The 23,207-nt window shown below is 41.7% G+C and overlaps 4 protein-coding genes across 11 annotated transcripts; 3 read left to right on the top strand and 1 right to left on the bottom strand.

The window, feature by feature from the left end:
* Positions 1–656: 656 nt before the first annotated feature.
* Positions 657–22,659, bottom strand: zc3h12ab (zinc finger CCCH-type containing 12Ab). 5 transcript variants are annotated; one of them, XM_078791954.1, is made up of 10 exons: positions 22,435–22,659; positions 17,584–17,703; positions 10,646–11,033; positions 7,860–8,635; positions 7,148–7,265; positions 5,066–5,555; positions 4,401–4,540; positions 3,959–4,193; positions 3,775–3,875; positions 657–2,788 (listed from the first exon to the last, which is right to left on the bottom strand). In XM_078791954.1, the coding sequence occupies exons 6-10, from the start codon at positions 5,413–5,415 to the stop codon at positions 1,944–1,946; spliced, it is 1,671 nt and encodes a 556-aa protein (XP_078648080.1). In that variant the 5' UTR covers positions 5,416–5,555; positions 7,148–7,265; positions 7,860–8,635; positions 10,646–11,033; positions 17,584–17,703; positions 22,435–22,659; the 3' UTR covers positions 657–1,943. The 5 variants fall into 5 exon arrangements, with proteins under 5 accessions (XP_078648080.1, XP_078648081.1, XP_057902214.2 ...); XM_078791955.1 differs by having other exon boundaries at positions 7,860–7,920; XM_058046231.2 differs by lacking the exons at positions 7,148–7,265; positions 7,860–8,635.
* Positions 6,580–9,930, top strand: oscp1a (organic solute carrier partner 1a). 4 transcript variants are annotated; one of them, XM_058046236.2, is made up of 12 exons: positions 6,580–6,788; positions 6,881–7,274; positions 7,407–7,442; positions 7,868–8,022; positions 8,153–8,320; positions 8,395–8,475; positions 8,545–8,648; positions 8,803–8,931; positions 9,025–9,073; positions 9,162–9,307; positions 9,385–9,442; positions 9,516–9,930. In XM_058046236.2, the coding sequence occupies exons 2-12, from the start codon at positions 7,163–7,165 to the stop codon at positions 9,636–9,638; spliced, it is 1,161 nt and encodes a 386-aa protein (XP_057902219.2). In that variant the 5' UTR covers positions 6,580–6,788; positions 6,881–7,162; the 3' UTR covers positions 9,639–9,930. The 4 variants fall into 4 exon arrangements, with proteins under 4 accessions (XP_057902219.2, XP_057902218.2, XP_057902220.2 ...); XM_058046235.2 differs by having other exon boundaries at positions 6,873–7,274; XM_058046237.2 differs by having other exon boundaries at positions 6,580–7,028; positions 7,162–7,274.
* On the top strand, positions 10,112–11,207 carry lsm10 (LSM10, U7 small nuclear RNA associated). Its single transcript, XM_058046251.2, has 2 exons — positions 10,112–10,204; positions 10,664–11,207. Exon 2 carries the CDS (start codon positions 10,678–10,680, stop codon positions 11,083–11,085), a length of 408 nt encoding a protein of 135 aa, XP_057902234.2. The 5' UTR covers positions 10,112–10,204; positions 10,664–10,677; the 3' UTR covers positions 11,086–11,207.
* On the top strand, positions 17,486–23,108 carry eva1bb (eva-1 homolog Bb (C. elegans)). The gene is made up of 3 exons (XM_058046247.2): positions 17,486–17,781; positions 21,361–21,511; positions 22,197–23,108. Exons 2-3 carry the CDS (start codon positions 21,445–21,447, stop codon positions 22,631–22,633), a joined length of 504 nt encoding a protein of 167 aa, XP_057902230.2. The 5' UTR covers positions 17,486–17,781; positions 21,361–21,444; the 3' UTR covers positions 22,634–23,108.
* The last annotated feature ends 99 nt before the right edge of the window (positions 23,109–23,207 follow it).

Below are 23,207 nucleotides of genomic sequence, written 5' to 3'. Positions count from 1 at the left end.
TTGGGTTGTAAATTGAATAATCAAAACATGAAAATATTGTTTAAATTTGTCTTTAAAGTAAAACAAGCATATTTGTTGACTGTAATGCTTAATTAACTCAATAAAGGTATTATTGTACATCATGTGGGTTGTTCCAAAATGAAAAGAAAAAATAAGGATTAAATAATTACAGCATAAATTCAGCAAAATATGATCCAATGTCTATTAAGTAATTTAGAAGTGAAATAATCGTGTCTAATTCATCCAATTAACGTCACATTTTATGAGTTTTATGTGATCAATTAAGTTTTTATTCATATAATTTTCACACAGGATGCCTCACATAGTATTAGATGCATTATTATGAGCAGCTCCATGTTCCATATCAGTCCAGCAGGGGGTGTCACTAACAAACGCTGCTGACGTACATTGTGCAAAAGACTAAAATTCCAAATCCAAAATGTTTCCAAACCTTAATTTTATTGATGATGAGATAATATCAGTCTAACTAAAAGCAAAAAAATATATATGTGTATCTGGAAACATTTAAGCACAATAAAGCTTTAAATTACTCTTCAACAGGCTAACAGATTTGTCATGTAATATAACTTAAAAAAAAAAAAAGAATCTCAGAAACATATGTAAACAATCACAGAAAAAGAATAGAAGCACATTTACTCTGTCAGGAACAGAATGTCTTGTGCGCACATGCAGGTCCTCCTTCCATAATGATTTGCATATTGTGTGAGTGGCAGTGCAGACATTGCGTTATGCTCAAAAAGGAATCTGAGGAATACATCAGGCCAAGCCAAACATTTGGTGTGACTAAAGCTGTGCCTGACACCCTCAGTACTTGCCAGGCGGGACACTGATGTACTGGCTCTTCACTCTGTGTGCAATAAAAGTGCCCGTATCACACTTAGAATTAATCATTTGCTTTTACGTTTCTGCAGGATATGCTTTTTCTTTCCTCTTCTTCAACGTACTAATAGTGTTTGAACACTATGGCTGACATAAAGGTCTGCATGGCACAGTTGCACTGATGAACAAAATGAACAATTTGTGTCATAAAACATCTTGATGATCCCCAAGACCTTTCGGAAAATACTCTGTTGTATAACGAGACAAAAGTTTAATTTCTTAGCAACAGTAAAATATGGTGGTGGTAGTGTGGTGGTCTGGGGCTGTTTTGCTGTTTCAGGACCTGGATGACTTGCTGTGATAAATGGAACCATGACTTCTGCTTTGGGTTTCGGAGTGGACAAATCAAAGACCTGATCTGAATCCTATTGAGATGCTGTGGCATGACCTTAAAAAGGAGCTTCATGCTAGAAATCCCTCCATTGTGGCTGAATTGCAACAATTCTGCAAAGATGAGTGGGCCAAAATTCTTCCATAGAGACTCATTGCAAGTGATTGCAAATGTTTGATTTCAGTCCCTGCTCCTAAGGGTTGGTCGACCGGTAATTAGGTTTAGGGGGTTTGGGTTTTACTGTAGTGGTAGGTTACCGGGACATAATTCACCCCGGAACGATCAATAGGGGAGGGGTTCCCACCCAGAGGGGTGGGCGCAAGTGACGTTTTTTTTTCCTCTTCCTGTTGTAGTTGCAAGACGGGGCTTTCATGTCTCACGTAGCGAAGAGTGCAAGTTAATGTTTACAAGTACAATGTTTACAATAAAGTTTTCTCCCAAATTCGACACTCCGCCTCAGACGCCAGTTCTTCTGCGCTTCAGTACAATTTTAAACTGCACTGTGTGTTCAATTCTGTTGACACTGACTAATATTTCAAGTTGTTTGATGATCTTAAACATTTAAGTTTGTCAAACGTGCAAAAAAACTGTATTCGGATACAATTTGTATCAACTGTAGTACTCACTGAGGAAACACATAGCTTCATGTTCCAAAGCATTAATAAAGCATAAAGACTAATACATAATACACAAAGCTTTGATTAGCACAAGCTTATCTCATCTTATTGTGACTCTGCATCATGACTATCTCAGCAACCAACATCTGAGGGTCCACCACGTGTGGAAACATGTCCATGGCGGCGTCCACCAGGTGGGCGCTATATATCGCGAGGAGCTTTTTACGCATGATGTTCCTCTCCTCCAAGTTGGGGTCCAATACCTGACTCCGAGAATGCTCCCTCGGGGAGCGCTCGCATGGGAAACGGCAGATAGGCGCATTAGGCCTGATTGGGTCGGACCAGTACATGTGCTCCAGGTGGCCATGTTGGAAATGATCCGTGTTGCTAACGGGGTAGCCTCCATAGCTGGTGTAATGAGGTGAGTCTGAATGCAGCATGTCACAAGAGTTGTGGCGTTGCACTGGCTGCTGGTGGAACGATCTCCAAGAGGCGGGGCCGTGAGGACAGCAGTGGCATGGCGCTCTTCTATCGGAGAGCTCCTGCACAGGCTGGTAGCTTCCTGATGTTGCTCCATACAGAGGCGCCTCCATTGACTGGCCGTCTATAGAACCTATGCCAGAATCAAGCTGCTTCAGAGAGCAATGATCAGAAGAGCCCAGACTAGCCTTCTCCTTTTTAGGCGAGGAGGCCTTCTGCCTCGAGCAGTGGGTGCCTTTCTTAAAGGATCCTTTCTCAAGTCCCACAGTCAATTTCTTTGCCATGTCTTCTACTAGTAAGAAGCTCTGGTCAGGAACGGGACTGCTGTTTGATGATTTGGAAACAATGGAGGAGAAATTCTTTGTGTTCTCTCGAAGTGCATCGGCCAGCAAGCGAGGGGACTGATTGGCCCGCTCAGGATGGTGAAATTTACATTTCAATCCAAAGGTACATTTCCTTCCTGTAAAAAGAAGAGGAGTCCCGACCATTACCAAACTTTGATTGTGTTGTATGTTCAATTTATGGATGGTGGCTATGAACATTTAATAATAATAATAAAATAATATTTTTTTTTGCTTTTCAGAGTACACAAAGATGCTTTACAGTACAGAGAAAAAAAGAAATAAAAATAGAGTAAACGATGCATTAAAATACAATATCCATACATTGATTCAGAGCTGGGCGGCACGGCGGACGAGTGGTTAGTGCGCAGACCTCACAGCTAGGAGACGCGGGTTCAAATCCACCCTCGGTCATCTCTGTGTGGAGTTTGCATGTTCTCCCCGTGCATGCGTGGGTTTTCTCCGGGTACTCCGGTTTCTTCCCACATTCCATTAATTGGCGACTCCAAATTGTCCATAGGTATGAATGTGAGTGTGAATGGTTGTTTGTCTATATGTGCCCTGTGATTGGCTGGCGACCAGTCCAGGGTGTACCCCACCTCTCGCCTGAAGACAGCTGGGATAGGCTCCAGCACCCCCAGCGACCCTCGTGAGGATAAGCAGTAGAAAATGAATGAATATAAATATATATATAATTTTTTTACGCCTTTCCGAATTTTTGTGTTTCATGGTTATGTACTCACTATCACTATTATTATTATTATTCATTGGGAGACAAAGCAAAGTGAGGTTACACACTGTAAGTCGTGGAGAAATCAATATTAGTTACATTCTTTGTCCAACATGGCGACCATAATGAAGAATAAAGATGGTATTCTTAAGGATTGGGCGATATACTGTATATGATATTTTTAGGTTGTATCATTATATGACGATAAAATTTAATTAAACTCTTCGTACACTTCAGATGGTAGAACAAATTTGTTGGGTTCCTACCTTTTGTCGTCACTTTGCATATTAAATTTTGCATCTCTCTTGCTCCACGACTGCTCCAACAAGTTCTTCGTCTATAGTCAATAGTGGACTACCAATAGTAACGTCTCACCGTAAGGGCATAGAGGCTTTTTCTGCGTCTTTGGAAACCTCTGAAGGAAGTTCTTCAGGTTTGGACCATAGCGGCCAAGTGGATCATCAGGAACCATGAACCTGCATTTGAGAAAATAAACCGAATCAACACGAGAATACACTTTGTGCATGAAATATGCTAAAAACCAATCAAATGTACTCACTTGTCATTAACAAAGGAGTACATGAGCAGCCTCGTCTCGATGAAACGCTTCCACTCGGGCTTGTCGGCCTGAAGGTCGCGGTACATGTCGTTGGACACGATGACGCCATCTTCATCATAGGCCATTTTCACAATGAAGAAGTCGTCGTTGCAGACCACTCGCTTGCCTCCCACGCGACGCGAAGGTGTGAACGTTAGGTGCTTCTTCTTCTCCAGATCTTCGAGAATCTTCTGATCTGCATGCCGATCGAGTTTTAGGATGAAAAAACAAAACAAGAAATTTAAAAGCAACATTTTTTAAAGCCTCGTTTCTCCTGCGAGAAGATAAAATGAAATTGAATTGAATAGTCATATTGAAGATAGATGAGGGAAAGCTCTGGAGTCACTCTTATTGCAAATGTTGATCCATAAATCAGTCAACTGAAGGGATTAAGAGGGGTTACCTGAGATTGGAACATCTGGCCTAGGCTGCTCTTTCCTCCACGAGGGAACAAATACAGTGATGTTGGTGTGGCCTCGCTTCAAGAAGAAGTCCACGGCCAACTGGATACCCAAGCACGAGAAGACTTCCTTGTTCCCGTGGCTAAATGATATGAGCAAACATAAACAATAGTTTCGACATGTCACAGCATTTTATGTTTATAAAATGTCTGGATCATTTTTCTAATTCATTTCAAATGTCAGCACAAAAATGGAAGCCAAGTGCTCATCGTCCAAACAGTAAAATGCAGTCAGGCTGGTTACATTCACTCGCTCTTCTCCTGGTAAATGATTTGCATATTCCACCTTCTCGTCCCTAACGTGCCTGAACAGACATGCCTGGCAGGAACCACAGGAGCACACACAAACACTACAGATGTAAACTGCATGCATCTCTACCCAATGGGGGGAAAAAGTCACACAAAATCGCCATTCCATTACATCTACATGTCATTTATATATTTTTTTCAGTATATTGACATATATTTCTATATGCTCCAATTTAAGGCATGTTGGAATAGTCCTATTTTTGAAGTCATATATACCCGTAAGCAACACATGAAAGTACAACATGATAATAAAAGTGTTTGTTTGGGTACTACAGTGTGTTTATGTGTAAGTTTCTCACCTCATGGCCACATTACTCCCATCTATGACAATATCTCTCAGTGCTTCTTCATCATCGCTGTCCTCTTTGCTCTGAGAAGCAAGCGGCAGCATGATGCTTGGGTCAGCATACTGGGTGTCACCTTTGGTGACCAGCACAGACATGGTGGTCACGGGCCCCTGCTTGGCCAGAGAGTCAGCTCTCATCCGAACCAGTTCGCCGAGAACTTTATCGGTGTCTATGCTGGAGCCGAACTTCTTCAGCACAGCCGTGACCTGCGCTGTGGAGTATCCCAGTTTATGGAAGAAGTCCATATGGGCCTCAAGGGGGCCCGGCTCATCTGGAGGTCGCGTACATCCAATGGTCTCCATCGTGTCACAGGCGGGGCAGGATGAGCTCCATGCAGGGGAATTCAGTCTTCACACTGCTGTCTTGCCGCTGATCGCTGTCCACAGATGTGTTATTGTAATGAGAACGTTCATCCTCACTTCCTGGGTGCAGCCTGTTCCTCCTGTTTGGGAAACACCTATTTTCCGTACAATGCACTTTACTCCTATTATGTTGACACAGAGTTGTTTTTAGTATACAATGGTGCACAAGAAGCTGTATTGACACTGTCACTGGTGTATAATAAGATTCTAATAGGAAACAAAATTCTGGACATTTACTTTTACCACAGTCGTGGGGAAAAAATAATACCACTATGACTGCGCCAATCCCATATCATCTACATATATATAAAAAGCAAACCAAAAATATTCTCCTAACAAAATGGCTACCTTGGTGCCTATTAAAAGTCATCAATAAACCTCCGTTGATACACACCTAACTTAATTACAAAGACTTACAAGAAAACAACTCATGTGTGAAGCTGAAAGAAAGAAACACTACTTCATTATGTGGAATATTTGAAATAAAACACACACACAGTGACATTAGACAAGCCCAATGTGTGAACATTACGTTAAAGAAAAAATGTCTTGTAATGATTGACAAGGTGCCATTCCGCCTTTAGCGCCACTTTGAAAAATCCTTGCCTCCACGTCAAGTTCAAATTGTTGAAAGACAGACTTACCTTATTAAGTCACGACAAACACACATAAGATAGCACGTTTTTCCAACTCAAACACCATAACTGCGTTCACGCTGAAGACTAAGTTGACTGGAATGCCCGTGAAAAGTTTTATGCCAGTAAATCGCTTTGACGTCTATGGACACCTTCCGAGTTGGTGCGTCCTCCCTAGTAACAAGCCTTTTAATTACTGCCCTTTTACTTGCGAAACACTGCTCTCTAGGGATAATAAAGAGAACTGCACATGTGTATGTCCCATTGGGTACTATATAACATTTACATTTACAACACCTGTCGATATACGTTGTCGTGTTATTAAATACACTGCGTGAGTCCATCTTGTTTATTTGTAAGACGTCTTTATTTGGAAGTTGCTAGCCTACCCGGAAGTTATCCCGTCTTCCCGCTCTGTCGCCTATATGACGTCATTTATGTTGGACCTGTAGTCTTCTCTGTCTAACACACGTACGCTACACTATGGACAGAGTGTGGGATATATTACTAGCATTTAGATGTTTCATGGGTAAATTTACGTTGAATCGAAGTATAAGTCAAACAATTAAAAGGTAATTTCTTTTAATTCATACAGTACTACATACTGTATGTGTACACAATGTCTACCATGTTAACCTATATCCTTATCAACATTGAAGGGGTAATACAGTAAAACTAGTGAGTAAATTCTCATATCACACAATTAATTAGGTAGAGGTTTGACTGGTCCAATTTACATTGTCTATAATACATGTATAACAGTCCTTTAGCCTTTGTGCCAAGTGACTTCAGGCTCACTGTGTAGCAGTTGGCAATAGCCAGGATATCTCGTCATTGCCTGCTGGCCAATGAGCTTGAGCGTGACCACGGCTGATCCTCTTCCTGACCACCTGTTGCATCTTAGTGTTCCCTGCAGAGGTATCCTCAGAGCATGGCAAATATTGCAATGAGCTACAGAGAACATGTTGTCAAAAAGACCAGCACAATCCCACTCTCTAAAGATTGTGTCTATATAAATTAAGGATCTGTGAGCTTACTGTTAATTTTGCAGGATGTCAAAGAGAACTCTTCCCTTAGTTTTGATTAGTCTTGGAGGTGAGATGCTTTATATACTGGACCAACGGCTGGAAGCTCACAACACTTCTAAGGACAACTCTGAGAAAGGTATGACTTGATGTTTGCCACTGTAACTTACAACTTGTATTCAAGTTGTATTGTATGTATTGTATGTATTCATGTTAGCCTCCATTGTCAACAAACTATACATTTTTCTCTGCGTTTGCTTTATTTGGAAAGCTACAAGATTGTGGTCTGAACATGACAGAAAGAGAGGTACAGACACAACAAGGCATCCTTATATTCCTATAACGGAATATATATTGTACCGTATTTTCCAAACTATAAGTCATATTTTTTTGCATAGTCTGGCAGGTTATATGTTAAAATATATATAATTAAACATGTTTTTAGGATGAAGAATTCAATGGATTCAGTGACTTGGGATGAGATAGGGAGCTCGGTGAACTTGCTTAACAGATTACTTATGGTCCCGTGCGATATATATATACACGTTTCCTTCTTCATGATATTTTTTTTTTTTTGAACCTACACTCCTGAGAAACTTATAGTCCGGAGAATACGGTAATTAGACTGCTGCTAAATCGACTACTACAGACTAGAAGCCTATTGTTGTATGCAAATATGAAATACATTAAAACTATAACCACTCTGTCCATGTCCCTGCCTTACTTTGACAGTGATGAACGACATTGTAGGGACCATGTTTAGTAAATCCTTCATGGATGAACTCCTGAAACCACAGGAGATGTATTCACACAGGACAATGAAAGTCATTCTGGGTCGTTTGGCGCACGTCTCCATCATGAGGCTGAATGCAGTCAGCATGGAAAAGGTAACACTGAAAACTACAAGGACAATATTGAATAATCGCTTTTAAAGAAATCGGCACACCATATTTAATCACAATTGCCCTTAAATTATTAACTTTTTTTAAGGGTATGTTTTTTTTATATCTCACATAGCTCTATGAACTGATGATCATGGCCTTCAAGTACCAAGTGTTCCTGTGCCCACGCCCTAAAGACCTTCTGCTCATCACATACAATCACATCGACACCATCAGGGAATTTGTAAAAGACACCCCTATGATTGTAAACAAAGTAGATGAGACACACAGGAAGCTCATCGAGGTATATGTGAAGTTAATACAATCTGGCCAGGAGGCAAAAATACCCGTATGACTTGAATTTCCATCTCTCTGTAGGCCTACTCCACGATGACAGCAGGTGAATTCCAGCTTCTGCGACAAACGCTCCTCACGTTCTTGCAGGACATGCATGTTCGAGTGAGTCTTTGCTAATGCAACAGTTAGTCCATGTGATTAGTTATTAGTCATCTGTGTTATCTTGCCCAGGTCTCTATTTTCCTCAAAAATCAAATCCAGAATCCTAATGGCCGCTTTGCGCTGTCAACGTCAGGCCCAGTGCCTTATGGGATGGACATTCCTGGGATAATTAGGTAAGTGACTGGCGTTTAGCTAAATGTACTTCAGATGTGACAGTTGATGAATTATAATATATATTGCGATATTAGCTGTACCCATATATGTAACATGACATATCTCCTGTAGTGGAATATTGCAATATTATACAATATTTTCATTTTCCTGTAGGATATTCGACAATAAGGGACGAAAAGTGCAACAGAGCCACTTCCCTTCAGGGGGAAGTTACAGCATCCCCGCAAATGAGGGATCATTCGGTCTGCATGGAGACAGAGTCATCAAACTTGGCATGAACATGTATTACATCTCTTTTAAATTGACTTTTACCTGAATATCATATCAATATCATAACGCTCTTGTCTTGCTGTGTTTATCATCGACCACTTGAAGGTACGCTGTGAACCTTGCACAGGAATCATCCAAGTCTCCCCCAGTCCAAGTAATGGACCAGTGTAAACCTATAGTGTCAATGTATTTATATGCTAATGTAACATCATTCTTTTGACACTTGCTTTCTGCTTCTTAAGACAGACAACTCAACTCCCAACCTGCTGGCTAAAGAGGAGCTGAACCTGCTGGCCCGTCTAATGGGCAAGGTTGAAATTAAGAATGTGTCCAGTTCTGAAAGCGGCTTTCAGATTAATTTATTTGCTGCGATCCAAGAGGACGAGGCGTAAGTGTTTATTTCTGCACCTGATAGTATTTGTCAGAATGTTAGCTAAATCCTTATTCATGGTGTTTAATTAACAGTGGCGCTTCAGGTGGAGCTGAAGATTCTTTGGGAGTGTTAAATATCCAAGCGTTGCAGGTGAACTCTTTATCCGTCATGCACATATTTACAGATTTGTCATGTTAGTGTTCTGTTTTTTTTTTTTTTTTAGGATGAACATTCTGCAACCCAGCTGGCTCAAATAGCCGGACTTTTTGCAGAAGAAGAGGATGTACCTGAAAACGTGAACAGCAACAAAGGGGACGACTTGCTGGCCATGATGGATGACCTTTGACCCTTGTGTGTAGTTTCAGTTAGTTGCACTGACATGTTTATTGCTTCAGCTTCATGGCCAGATTTTTCAATAACTTTTTATTTTTTCTTTAATCATTTCTTGCATACTGGATATAGTTATCATTTTATTTTATGACAAGCTACAAGCTACTTTTACTGTATTTACTTTATTTATTTGATCAGGTTTTCAAAATGGCAACAGAGATTAATTCCATTCTTGGATTGCTTTATTTAAAGTTTATTAATACTATAACAATAGATATTTTTATTTATTGCAATTAACATAATTCTTTCGAGACATCTAATAAAATATTTTACTTTCATTTGCAAGTTTTGCTATTATTTTTAAATCATCATTGAATAGAATGTACATGTATGATTTTTTTCCAATAGCCGACAGGGGGCGGTGTTGTGTCATTCGAGTGAAATTTTGTGACGCGCGCCATTGTCATCACGTGACGTTCCCCGTCGCCTACCCGGAAATGCCAACCAAGTCACGCCATTGAGATCCGCGAAGGCTTTTTTTTGTGTTTATCTACACATGTATTAAAGATTCCACTATTTCAGGTAAATATATCATTTTATACCGATATTGATAATAGATGTTTTTAGTTTCGTTGCATTACCTTTATCCTTCATTTACTTCAGCTGGTTTTACCGTCACCAAATAATTGATCATATATGGATGCTAAGCTAAAATTAGTTTTTTATTTAAAGATGGTAGACTTCTATATATTATACAACACATACGCCCACGGGCAGCAGAGCACAGACTTTTCAAAGATACCAATGCACAATTTGGACAGTATGTTTCAGTGGTTGTAGCTTGCAGTCAAAATAACACACCACTAATAAATAAGACTGCATTCAAGATGCTGACATGATTCAGGTCTGTGCCTGTTTGTGGTGTGTACATTTGTGTGGCTCAACTAAAACAAGATCCCACTTGTTTGTCCAAGAAGTGTTTACATGTCCCGTAGGTACTGAATTAATGAGCAAGTAGCTAACCTTGAGGCGGCTTTGCAGGTGTTGCTGAGTCCATGGAGTCAGAGAGTACTGAGGACCCGCTGTCAGCCCAGGCAGACACTTTCAACTCCATCCGGGAGCGCACCATCGCAGAGAACAGCATGGTGGTGCTGCTGCAGGGCCTGCGTGGGGAAGTGACCACGGTGGACCTGAGGAATGAGAGCACAGCACGAGGCCGAGTGGTCAACGTGGACGCATTCATGAATATACGACTTGAGGAGGTGCTTTACCGAGACAGGAAGGGGAGCCTCACTCAGCTGCAGGACCTGTTCATCACCGGAAGAAATATCCGCTATGTGCACATCCCAGACCACGTGGACATTATGAAGACGATAGAGGGTCAACTGGCGAAGATCCACCGTGTCCGTAACTTTGGTAAAGAGGGGGGAGGAAGGAAAGAATTTGCCAAGAAGAGAAATTAGCAAAAGTTTGTTGGCATGGAATCCCAAAAATATTTTTTTAAACAGAAAAACGAGTATTACTTTTTTGTGTGTTTTTTTTGATACTTGACTTATTCATTTCACTTGAAAATAAAGCCTTCCTGATGTCATGTGATTTAACTTCCCTCAGAGGTTTAATAACAGGATAACACGAGCATGAATAAAGGCACAGAAGCTATGGTTTCTAAGGCGAATGCCACAGCAGACAAGCCCAGTATGGGAATATTTCGTTTTTAAACAGAATGAACACCAACAACCGACACGGACATTTTTCTCAACTAGGAAAAAAAACCAATAGATGCTTGCGCAGTGCAGTTGTGTAGTTCAACAGTACAAAGCTGTGCGCGCTCTCAGACAGTGTCACTAACTAGAATACATTTTAAACAACAGTACATACAACCTCTGTGGCTGGCTAATATGGTTCACACAGGTACACTATGCTTGAGTACCATCTAGTGGTTGAAATGTGGATTACACAATGACTATAATGAAAAAAGGTCTCAAAAATGTTGTCCGTTATCAATGATAATTTGGAGCGCAATTATCGACCAGCTAAATTTGTTTTCATGACAGGCCAAGTCTTGACGTTTTTGTTTGCTGATTTTTGTTTTAGACTTTTAGAAAATGTGAATAGTTTCACGGCTCACAGCTAGGAGACCTGGATTCAATTCCACTCTCGGCCATCTCTGTGTGGAGTTTGCATGTTCTCCCCGTGCATGCGTGAGTTTTCTCCGGGTACTCCAGTTTCCTCCCACATTCTAAAAACATGCTAGGCTATAGGTTAACACAGAGATGGCAGAGGGTGGAATTGAATTCGGGTCTCCTAGCTGTGAGGCCTACGCGCTAACAGTGCTCCAATTATTGTTCTACAAATTATCATCGATAATGCATATTTACGGCTGCACGGCGTTCAAGTGGTTAGCGCGCAGAACTCACAGCTAGGAGACCAGGGTTCAATTCCACACTCGGCATGCGTGGGTTTTCTCCGGGTACTCCGGTTTCCTCCCACATTCCAAAAACATGCTAGGTTAATTGGCGACTCCAAATTGTCCATAGGTATGAATGTGAGTGTGAATGGTTGTTTGTCTATATGTGCCCTGTGATTGGCTGGCGACCAGTCCAGGGTGTACCCCGCCTCTCGCCTGAAGACAGCTGGGATAGACTCCAGCACACCCCGCGACCCTCTTGAGGAAAAAGCGGTAGAAAATGAATGAATGAATAATTTCACGGCTGCACGGCGGTCGTGTGGTTAGCGTGCAGACCTCACATGCTAGGAAACCTGGGTTCAATTCCATTCTCGGCCATCTCTGTGTGGAGTTTGCATGTTCTCTCCGTGCATGTGTGGGTTATCTGCGGGTACTCCGGTTTTCTCCCAAAAACATGCTAGGTTAATTGGCGACTCCAAATTGTCCATAGGTATGAATGTGAGTGTGAATGGTTGATTGACTGGCCCCACCACTCGCCCAAAAACAGCTGGGACAGGCTCCAGCACCCCGGTGAGGATAAGCGGTATTCTGCAAATGAATGAAAGAATAATTTCACCTAAAACCGGGGAGGAGTTTTTAAAGGCACAAAAGGCCTTTTGTTAATACTTAGTGGAACTATTACAATGAAGGAAAAGGGCGGGTGTGTCCACTATTTGCTTTCAGGCTGCGGTCCTGGCATGTGCCACAGAGCCCATCTGTCTGTGAAATCAGCTCCACAGCTCACAAGTACCCATACCAAGGAAAACATTAGTCACGGTGCTTGCCACACTTGGTGGTACAGGGGGGGGGGAAACAAGCAAGTTATGTTTCCACAGCTTGTAGCTTACCAACATCCCTGCTGAGTGCATCACTGAGCTGTCAGTCACTCGTGCTGCACCCAGCACACGGGATGGGATTGTGTTTAGCACTAATGGAAAATGAAGGAAAGCCGCTAAAAAAGGGAGAGACTGTTTCCCTTGGAAACTGCCGTCCCAGTGTTCTCCCGATACACAAATATGAATGGGAATTTGAGGAATTTGCAAGACGAGCGATGTTATTCCTGCTGTGTGTCAGGAAGAGGGCAGGCCTGACAAAACACACACACACACACACACACACAGCTGGGTCACATCAACCCTCCGCTGCAGATAGAAGGATGTCATTTCAAACTATGAAGAGCATTATGCCTATCCGGACTTTTGGGAATGTCCCTTGGCAGATCATTGAATTGGATGTGGTGTTGGTGTGCTTTCAGGGGCATGGTTTTTTTTTCTCTCTCTTAGCTGTTTACTTTCAAACTAACCTTGAGATTGTGTGAATAACAACAGGCCACATAATGATGGCTTAGTGTCCATGCCATACCACATCAACTGTTGCTCAACTCAGAATAGAACTTTGCAAAGATTCAACCGCGTAAACAATTCTTTCTTTTTACAATAACTAGTCTAGCCAAACTGAATTATGGAGAGACATCAACACGGATAGCTTCTGATGAACTTGTGCAGATATATTGTAATACAGCAATACACACAATATACACTTTCGGAGACAGTCTAGACCAGGGGTGCTCACACTTTTTCAGCATGCGAGCTACTTTTAAAATGACCGAGTCAAAATGATCTACCCACTACAAAAATGCAAAACATCTATTTATTTTCAAATGTATTGAGGATTATTTGTACGTACAATGTATGTTGATGTACCTTACATAACCAAATGAGCCAATATTGCAAAACACACATAATTAACTATTAACATTTTTTGTAATTACCTGAGTTTACTTTGATGACTTGCACTGAATTGAATCAGCCAGGGATGCATAGTCCGGACAGTAGCTGCTGATAGCCAGGTTAGCCAGGCAAACGCACTTCGAAAAAAAAAGTCCACCTCCCATTCCGTAAGGAAGTGATATGTTTTTTCCTTTTTACTTGGTCCAGCTACTTCACTCATTTTAGTGACCATAAACTTTAGCGAGGGCTTAAAATCTGACGCAATTCGCCGACTAGCTTAGCACTTTGCATCGTTGTTTACGCATGAGCGGTGACCTAAAGGTCAAAATTCAGTTGTCATCTGACTGGTTGTCCTGTATGTCAATCAAGTAACGGGGATGGATGATAGGCTGACATCGTAAGTTCTGCTGCACTTAGAGACGTTGTTTGATTTCATTGGTCACCCGAAGAGCAACATTCAGTTGTCATCTGAATGGCTGCCCTGTATATCAATCAAGGCATTGATGCTAGGATGATATTTTTTTAATGTCACGCCGCGATCGACCAGCGATCGACCAGTACCACCTCCGCGATCGACCGGTAGATCGCGATCGACTTAATGAGCACCCCTGGTCTAGACGCTTGCTGGACATTTCTTGTGCACCTTGAAGCGTTTCTCACAATAATTGAACCTTAGATCATTTGATCATCTGATCTGATAAATGGTTAGTTTAGGTGCCATCCTTCTAGCAACAATATCCTAGCCTGTGAATCACTTGATGATGACAACAATACAATGACGACAGCACGTTAACAGTGGAAAAACAAAGATTTCAATCACCATCTCTGTTTTTTTTTAAATTGGACCTAGTATGCCCATTTTGGACATATTGAGTTGTGGACTCGTGAGTGTGAATGGTTGTTTGTCTATATGTGCCCTGTGATTGGCTGGCGACCAGTCCAGGGTGTACCCCACCCCTCGCTCAAAGACCGCTGGGATAGGCTCCAGCACCCCCCGCGACCCTCGTGAGGAAAAAGCAGTAGAAAATGAATGAATGAATGAATGAGTTGTGGACTCCTATAGAGCAGCTACACACAATAACCCACACAGAAATCTTTCTCGATCTTTCAGAATCCTAACCTGTTTTCTTGGATTTGTGCTTCCTGCCAAAAACAGTCCAGTGTGAAATGCCATTGACTTGGGGGAGGGCGAAGGGTGTATCGCGCATACAGCCACGCCCATAAGGAAGCCCTGTCGTCTGTGACATCACAAAGAAACAGTTTTACAACACCCTCTGGAACCGAGCGTTTTGAGCCATCCCAAACTTCTTTCAGGGCTCACTTCCAAATGCACAAATCTCCTTATCTGAAACTTTGGCATCGTTTAACATGAAAATACAACATTCTAACTACATTTATAAGTCAGAAAAGTGGAAAAAGCAAAATAGGTCCCCTTTAAGCTGCCAGTCTTTGTCCTTGTCCGATGTTAACCAGTGAATCGCGAACATGACATCGGCTGGTCCTGTTGTGGCAGGGCTGAAATGCAGTAGAAATGTTTTTTGAGACTAAATACATTTTCATGACAAAAAAGGGAGTTTGTAATTAGATACACATACTGAAGTTGTTTTACTACATTGGCTCCATGCAAATAGAATAGTCAGGAATAGTCCATCATTGGTTAAAGGGTGGGTCATACTAATAAATCTTATTGTTACGGGTGACTCAGGCTGATCCTGAATCTTCCCTTACTTTTGCTGCCATAGACCAAGACTGCCAGGGAATTTCCCATGATGCAAGTGCCACTTTTCCTTCTCCCATCTCCATTGTTCCTTCATACTCTTATTTTGGATAGGAATTCAGTTTTTAAAAGTGTACATCAACGCCGCTTGATTTGTCTGTTGATGCCAGTGTAAGAATGTTTAGCATGAAGAAGAATAATGTTTACACAAATAAATAAAATGTGTTCACTTGTCAATTAATGGCGATGTAAATCTTAATATGTTAAATCCAACATTGCTCGAGCATAAAAATGTTGATTTGGTGTGCTGTTTCAAATTTGTGTCTTTTTGGAGTGATGCTATTCCAGGAGGATGCCGTTCCCTCGCTGCTTGTTATGTTTATCTTTGAGTGCAATGACCTGTGTGAGTACAAATTGAAACTCCTCATATTGCAAGCCAAAAGCACTTCATGTTGCCTTTTTTAGGTCATGGGAATGCCCTGCTGTTGCAGATGCAGCAAAAGGGCAATGGTTTTATTTTATGAAACATGATTTTTTCTGTCTTGTATGGACATGGATCCCCGCCCCGCTTTTACTCATATTTTAACTGTGTATAAACAAATGAATGTTGTATTTTAACGTATATTTTACACTGTTTACTTGTTTTTATTCAACTCAATTTTTCTGTAAAGTGTCTTTGAGTATTTTGAAAAGCGCTATACAAATAAAATTTATTATTATTATTATTGATTATTATTATTATTATTATTATGGATCTTTATGGACAAGTGTCTTTGAGTATTTTGAAAAGCACTATACAAATAAAATGTATTATGATGATGATTATTATTATTGATGATGATTATTATTATTATTATGGATCTTAATGGACAAGTGTCTTTGAGTATTTTGAAAAGCACTATACAAATAAAATGTATTATGATGATGATTATTATTATTGATGATGATTATTATTATTATTATGGATCTTTATGGACAAGTGTCTTTGAGTATTTTGAAAAGCACTAAACAAATAAAATGTATTATGATGATGATTATTATTATTGATGATGATGATGATTATTATTATTATTATGGATCTTTATGGACAAGTGTCTTTGAGTATTTTGAAAAGCGCTATACAAATAAAATGTATTATTATTATTATGGTTGATTATTATTAGTATGATGACGATGACAATGATTATTATTATTATTATTATTATTATTATGGATCTTTATGGACAAGTGTCTGAGTATTTTGAAAAGCAAATAAAATTTATTATTATCATTATTATTATTCTTATTCTTCATATTATTATTATGGATCCCTGCACATTCATGATTCAGCATTTCAGCACGATTTGGGTCAAAAATATATATATTTTGTTTAAATTTTTATAGATGTATGACTGTATCACTCACATTTTTTACATGATTATGTCTTTATGCTTCACTAATAATGTTTTTTCATCAAGTGTTGAGATTTCACACTTTCTTTGGCGGTATTTGAACGCACCACACTTCTGTATTGTAACTGTATGATTGAATGCGTGTTTGGCTAATGAACTGTCTGATGAATCCACGGTCAGACCAGTGTGTGACGGATTAAAAACTACCGTACATGCTGTACCTTTAACAGTCGAAACTATTCTATTTCATGGCGGTAATTAGAAACCCTTCTGGCGTAAACGTTCTCAATTACCTTCCAGATTCAATCAAACAATACCACCTGTTCGCCTGAGCTGCTCCGCTCTTTGCAAAAAACACGTTCTGCTACTCCACCGTTCTTTTTCCTCCCCTACCGAGAATTCAAATACAAAGAGCTCAATTAATCCACAAGCCCCCCCCCCCCCCCCCCCCCCCCCCCCAAGCACCAGCAGCAGCATAAGGGCCATGTGCCCAAAAACAGCTGACAAGCTATTTCCTGTTCCACCCCTCCTGGCTCTCCAGTGAACAGACCTGTGGTGTGTTTGCAACCAGCAGTGGACACATCACCGCACTCTGGTCAGCACGGAGGACACAGAACAGGAAAACTTGGAAGTGAGTACGCGTGCGTTTTGCCTGCAGGAAATGTATGAGGGCCCACCTTAAAAAGAAAGGAAGAGCGTCATTGTCATCAGGAGATGACTGGTCACTGCAGATGAAGGGGCTTCTGGAACTGTAACATCTCTTTGCTGGTGGCCGGGGGCATCTTCTCACTGCAATCCTGTGGAAACAATGACATTGTATTGTTAGCGTTCTAAATCTTCAGTGGAATATTTGTCGTCCATCATCTAGGACCACGGTGAGTACTGTATAGCACAGACACCCAAAAGTTCCTTACAGTAGCAGCAACACACCCCTTTTGTTTGTTTTTATATACATATACTTTCCAGTCTGAAATGTACATTCAAGTCACACTTTTAAGTGTTTTAAGTAATCAGTAACACATCACATCAGTCAAAGCCTTCGGCTTTCATCTTAAATGGGATTATCCTGGGCAGGAAATGTGGGAGGGTTGAAGCGGAGTGCATTTTACGGGCTCACATAAACATCTACAGCTGCCGCCTTTTCTCCATGTGAAGAGGTTAAGACGAGACGTTATTGGGCGAGCCTGGAAATGATGCCTGCTTCATTTGTCTGCCCCCCCAAAAAAGCCAGCGGCTGTGTAAAAATGGACATTTGTCTCCCGCTGGTGTTTGTGGAAGCGTTTCCTGCTCAGACAAACCTTCACCACAAACTGCCTGTTTTTGAGTAGACTGCATAAAAGTACACTTGTTGGTAGAACAAAACAGGGATGATTTTATATTGGAGACGTTATCACATATGTGTGATTGCATATGTGTGAATGATTTTTTTTTTTACTTTTCAGAAAATGTCAGGATGTCGGGGACACTTTGATATTTATATTTGATTTCATTTTTTCTGTATAAAAAGGGATAAACACTGTGCATTTATGCTATATTTTCTCATTTTTGCCACAAATGGCCGCACTTTGGACACCCCTGCCTTACGCCTTCAACTTAAACAAATACTAGTTATGGGCAAAACAAAAAGTTAACTCTCTTTATTAAAAAAAAAAACATGTCAAAAACAATTTTCAAACTATGTTTTTGGAATTTGGTGGGAAACTGGTGTACCTGGAGAAAATCCATGCATGCACGGGGAGAACATGCAAACTCCACACAGAGATAGCCGAGGGTGGAATTGAATTCGGGTCTCCTAGCTGTGAGGCCTACGCGCTAACAGTGCTCCAATTATTGTTCCACAAATTATCATCGATAATGCATATTTACGGCTGCATGGCGGTCGAGTGGTTAGCGCGCAGACCTCACAGCTAGGAGACCAGGGTTCAATTCCACACTCGGCATGCGTGGGTTTTCTCCGGGTACTCCGGTTTCCTCCCAAATTCCAAAAAACATGCTAGGTTAATTGGCGACTCCAAATTGTCCATAGGTATGAATGTGAGTGTGAATGGTTGTTTGTCTATATGTGCCCTGTGATTGGCTGGCGACCAGTCCAGGGTGTACCCTGCGCTATCGCCCGAAGACCCCCCCGTGAGGAAAAGCGGTAGAAAATGAATGAATGAATGAACTGGTTTAACCAAACAGAAAATGAAAAAGAAGCTAAAAAAGCTATTTTTACAATATCTGCCCATCCATACATCTTCTACTGCTTATCCAAGGTTGGATCACGGGGCAGCAGCCTAAGCTTCGTCCAGTTTCTCCCGGTGGATCCCGAGGCGTTCCCAGGCTAGTTGAGAGACATCGTCTCTCCAACATGTTCTGGGTTTTCCTTGAGGCCTCCTTCCGGTCAAACGAGCCCTGGACACCTCCCCAGGGAGGCGCCTGGGGAGGCATCCTAACCAGATACCCGAGCCACCTCCTCTCTTGTCCTTTGGCTCACTACCCAAAGCTCATGACCATAGGTGATGGTAGGAATGTACATTGACCACAACAGACCAATCCAGACCCCCACCAATTTGCCTGTCGATATGGCACCCACCCTTTTTACAATATGTTGCAAGCCAATAAAAAATAAGATGCAGGCCGTGACGGGTCGCAATTTGTTGCCCACCAATCATTGCGATTACGCCAGAATACTGTAATCAGTACGTTTTGTTGTGTTTGTTTTGCGGGGGTCTGCCAAGAGTCAGCAGGATAAAGATCAGGGTGGGAGAGAGACTGCAGCCCCTGATGGCAACAACTGGAACAAGGGTAGAATTTTGTTCTCCCTGGAGGGATAGAACAAGTCTTGGCTCCCATGTAGGTTGTTATTTTAATGATGCGGCCATTGTGAGGGCGGTGGGAAACATCAGTAATGTTGCATGGGAGCCTTACTGAAACCGTGGGACCATGGCGTGATGGCAATGGTTTACATTATATTAACAAAATTACATTTAAGTCCATTTCAACATGGCTTTACTCCCTGTGACAGGTTACCAATGTTCCACTAGTGGGGAAAAAAGTCATCATTAATCTCCCAAAGGATGAGTTCACACAGTGAAGTACAGCCTTCATGTCGCTTTTGTCGTGGGAACTAAGAGCCCAAGTGTGCTTCTTTGACACCGGAAGCTGGAAATGAGTCTCCTCAGGCACTGACGTCATAAATATAAACATCCCCATAAGTCGCTGAGGCCCAAGTCCCAGCTGCAGGCTGAACATACACAACATGTTTATGGCAGGGGGTGTCCCGAGTGTTTCCGCTGAGGCACGTATACTACATAGGAGCTTGAGTCTGGCTGAGTCTGTTTTTATTATTATTATTATTATTATTCATTTTCTACCGCTTTTTCCTCACAAGGGTCGTGGGGGTACTGGAGCCTATCCCAGCTGTCTTCAGGCGAGGTACACCCTGGACTGGTCGCCAGCCAATCACAGGGCACATATAGACAAACAACCAGTCACACTCACATTCATACCTGTGGACAATTTGGAGTCGCCAATTAACCTAGCATGTTTTTGGAATGTGGGAGGAAAACGGAGTAACCCGGAGAAAACCCATGCATGCACGGGGAGAACATGCAAACTGAATTGGAATTGAACCCTGGTCTCCTAGCTGTGAGGTCTGCGTGCTAACCACTAGACTGTCGTGCCGCCCCATTATTATTATTCATTCATTCATTTTCTACCGCTTTTTCCTCACGAGGGTCGCGGGGCGTGCTGGAGCCTATCCCAGCTGTCTTTGGGTGAGAGGCAGGGTACACCCTGGACTGGTCGCCAGCCAATCACAGGGCACATATAGACAAACAACCATTCACACTCACATTCATACCTATGGACAATTTGGAGTCGGCAATTAACCTAGCATGTTTTTGGAATGTGGGAGGAAACCGGAGTACCCGGAGAAAACCCACACATGCAAACTCCACACAAAGATGGCCGAGGGTGGAATTGAACCCTGGTTTCCGAGCTGTGAGGTCTGCGCGCTAACCACTCGACCATTATTATTATCATCATTATTATTATTGTGACATTGCCATCGGCAGTGTAGTTCATCAACAGTGACTTACCCCACACTGGTTGCCATGAACAGAGTTCTGGTCGGATTTTGTTGATGTGACGAGAAACTTAGTTCTGGTTAGACTTGTTACTTTCTCTCTTCCATCATATCACCGCACGCCGTCACCTGTTACTTCTTGTGCATGTGCACCACATACACCTTAAGATTTGGGTAATAGGAGTGTAATGGTGACTATAGGGGTGCTATTACATGTCTAGAGTGCTCCAATAGTGTTAATAACTGTATTTGGAAGATCGGGGGGGGGGGTTTGCCCCCCAAACCGCACTTTGAACACCCCTGGTCCATGGTTCCTGGTGGATGAACATGGACTTGTTTTGCTATTTGAGAGTGTAACTCTTTGAATGTGATTTGTGTTCAACAGGAGCAGCAGGTCCTGCCTGGCCTTCAGCGTATAAAAAGAAAGTCCCTGAAGATGGTAGAGACTTAAAGGCAAAGTTGAACCAGTATGGAGCCTATTAGGAAAGACATGGAGCTGCTGAGTAACAGCATGGCGACGTACGCTCACATCAAAGGTAACACCTCGGTGGTTTATTGTGATTGTGTGTGATTATTGTCTGTTATTAGTCAAAACATATTGAAATACAAGTGATATGTAACATTCTGGTCACTAGGTGGCAGTTATGATACAAAACATTGAAACATTACGTTAACACTGTATGAAGTCAAACATGGCACTTTGAAAAAAGTGTGGAAGTGGTAAATTCTTACCTTCTTAAAAGTGATAGTTCAGATTTTTTTTTTTACATACCCATCAGCAGCATAGCGTAGTCTATCAATAGTGACTATTCTGCCACGTCGGCCATAGTTCTTACTCGTTACTGTTCGTTGTCTCTTAAGTGAAACGTTTTGGTACGTAAGACAATATGCGTTCAAAAGAGTAACACATTTGCATATCATAAAACCGTTGCCCTCCTAATCGCTCTGTGTTATTTTCTCTCAGTTCGTATCAATGCATTATCAACTGCTTGCCGAATGTTGTGTACGTGTTCCAGTGTTTAGCATCGCAGCGGTCCTTGCGTGTACACAATGTGGAACACATACACAACGATGTAAAACCTAAAATGTGACAAATATAATTTGCTGTGGGCCCCAAATGGCCCCTGGGCCACACTTTGGACACCCTAGTTATACAGTATATGAGGAAAAAGAGTTCCCCCGTTTTCCTTATGAACCGTAAATACATGTGTGTCCATACAGCCAACCCAGAGAGCTTCGCCCTCTACTTCATGATGGGCGTTTGTTTCGGCCTGCTCATGGCGCTGTGCCTCCTGATAGCCGGCATCACCTGCAGGCCTCGCCGCCGCAGCAGGCCTCCTCCATCACCCGAGAGGAGGCAGCTAAAGGAGTCCAGCGAGGAAGAAGAGGAAGAAGGAGAAGAGGAAGTGGGAGACGAAAGCCTAGCAGAGGAAGAGGAGTCAGAAAACCACAAACTGACCGTGATACCCATGGACCAGCGCAGCACTCAGTCTCACGGAACTCTGAAGAGCGTTGATGTGTTCGCCTCAGCAGAGGAGCTGGAGAAGGCGCGGCGTCTGGAGGAGAGGGAGCGCATTGTTAGGGAGATATGGAGGAACGGGCAGCCTGATATTCTGGTCACAGGGACTGGTACTATTGGACGAGTCCATTACCACTAGAATCCTAAAACTTACGGCAAACAAAACACAGAACATTGCAACACTTGATTGAAAGAATTGTCATGTGTCTCTATGGAGAACGTCCAATTTGACAATAATTCCATTAACATGCCTGCGTCTACAGGCTTAATGTGTGACTAATTGCATTGTGGGTAATACAGTATTTCACATTTCTGGCCTAAAAAGTAAGAATCTTCTTTTGTAGTACTAATACTTAATACTACTAATAATGACAACGCTTTCCTCCAGTGATTGGAATAATGATAAATTGACTATATTGATTACATTTTGGGGATAAAGTTAGTAAATGTCGTTCTGTGAATGTTTTCATGGTTATATTAACCCACATCCCACTTTAATGTTACAACTTGATCATGTTTGATTGCAAATAAAGCAATATGTTGTTCGTAACATTTATTGACCTGCTTCCTTTTGCATTGTCACTTCCGGGTTTTCAGAGCAATTTAAAGGCTAAATAAAGCGATACTTTTCCGGCTTGTTTCATATGAATTCATTCAAGAATTAGAGTAGGAAAAGTTAAATTTAAATATATGGAACCCTATCAAAGTATTTG

The sequence above is a fragment of the Doryrhamphus excisus genome, linkage group LG7, assembly GCF_037039965.1.
Source record: "Doryrhamphus excisus strain RoL-2023G ecotype Guam linkage group LG7, RoL_Dexc_Guam_v1.1, whole genome shotgun sequence".
NCBI classification, from domain to species: Eukaryota; Metazoa; Chordata; class Actinopteri; order Syngnathiformes; family Syngnathidae; genus Doryrhamphus; species Doryrhamphus excisus.
The sequence above is the reverse complement of the archived record's forward strand: the minus strand, read 5'-3'. Positions and strand labels throughout refer to the sequence as shown.

Bases quoted from the DNA above. Each gene is read 5' to 3' on its own strand.
- zc3h12ab (XM_078791954.1), bottom strand. From the start codon at position 5,415: ATGGAGACCATTGGATGTACGCGACCTCCAGATGAGCCGGGCCCCCTT. The intron at 4,194-4,400 runs GTAACCCCTCTT...ATCGGCATGCAG, and splicing joins GCCAGATGTTCCAATCTCAG to ATCAGAAGATTCTCGAAGAT. The intron at 3,876-3,958 runs GTGAGTACATTT...TCTCAAATGCAG, and splicing joins TACTCCTTTGTTAATGACAA to GTTCATGGTTCCTGATGATC.
- oscp1a (XM_058046236.2), top strand. From the start codon at position 7,163: ATGTCAAAGAGAACTCTTCCCTTAGTTTTGATTAGTCTTGGAGGTGAG. The intron at 8,321-8,394 runs GTATATGTGAAG...ATCTCTCTGTAG, and splicing joins CACACAGGAAGCTCATCGAG to GCCTACTCCACGATGACAGC. The intron at 9,074-9,161 runs GTAATGGACCAG...CTGCTTCTTAAG, and splicing joins CCAAGTCTCCCCCAGTCCAA to ACAGACAACTCAACTCCCAA.
- lsm10 (XM_058046251.2), top strand. From the start codon at position 10,678: ATGGAGTCAGAGAGTACTGAGGACCCGCTGTCAGCCCAGGCAGACACT.
- eva1bb (XM_058046247.2), top strand. From the start codon at position 21,445: ATGGAGCCTATTAGGAAAGACATGGAGCTGCTGAGTAACAGCATGGCG. The intron at 21,512-22,196 runs GTAACACCTCGG...GTGTCCATACAG, and splicing joins GACGTACGCTCACATCAAAG to CCAACCCAGAGAGCTTCGCC.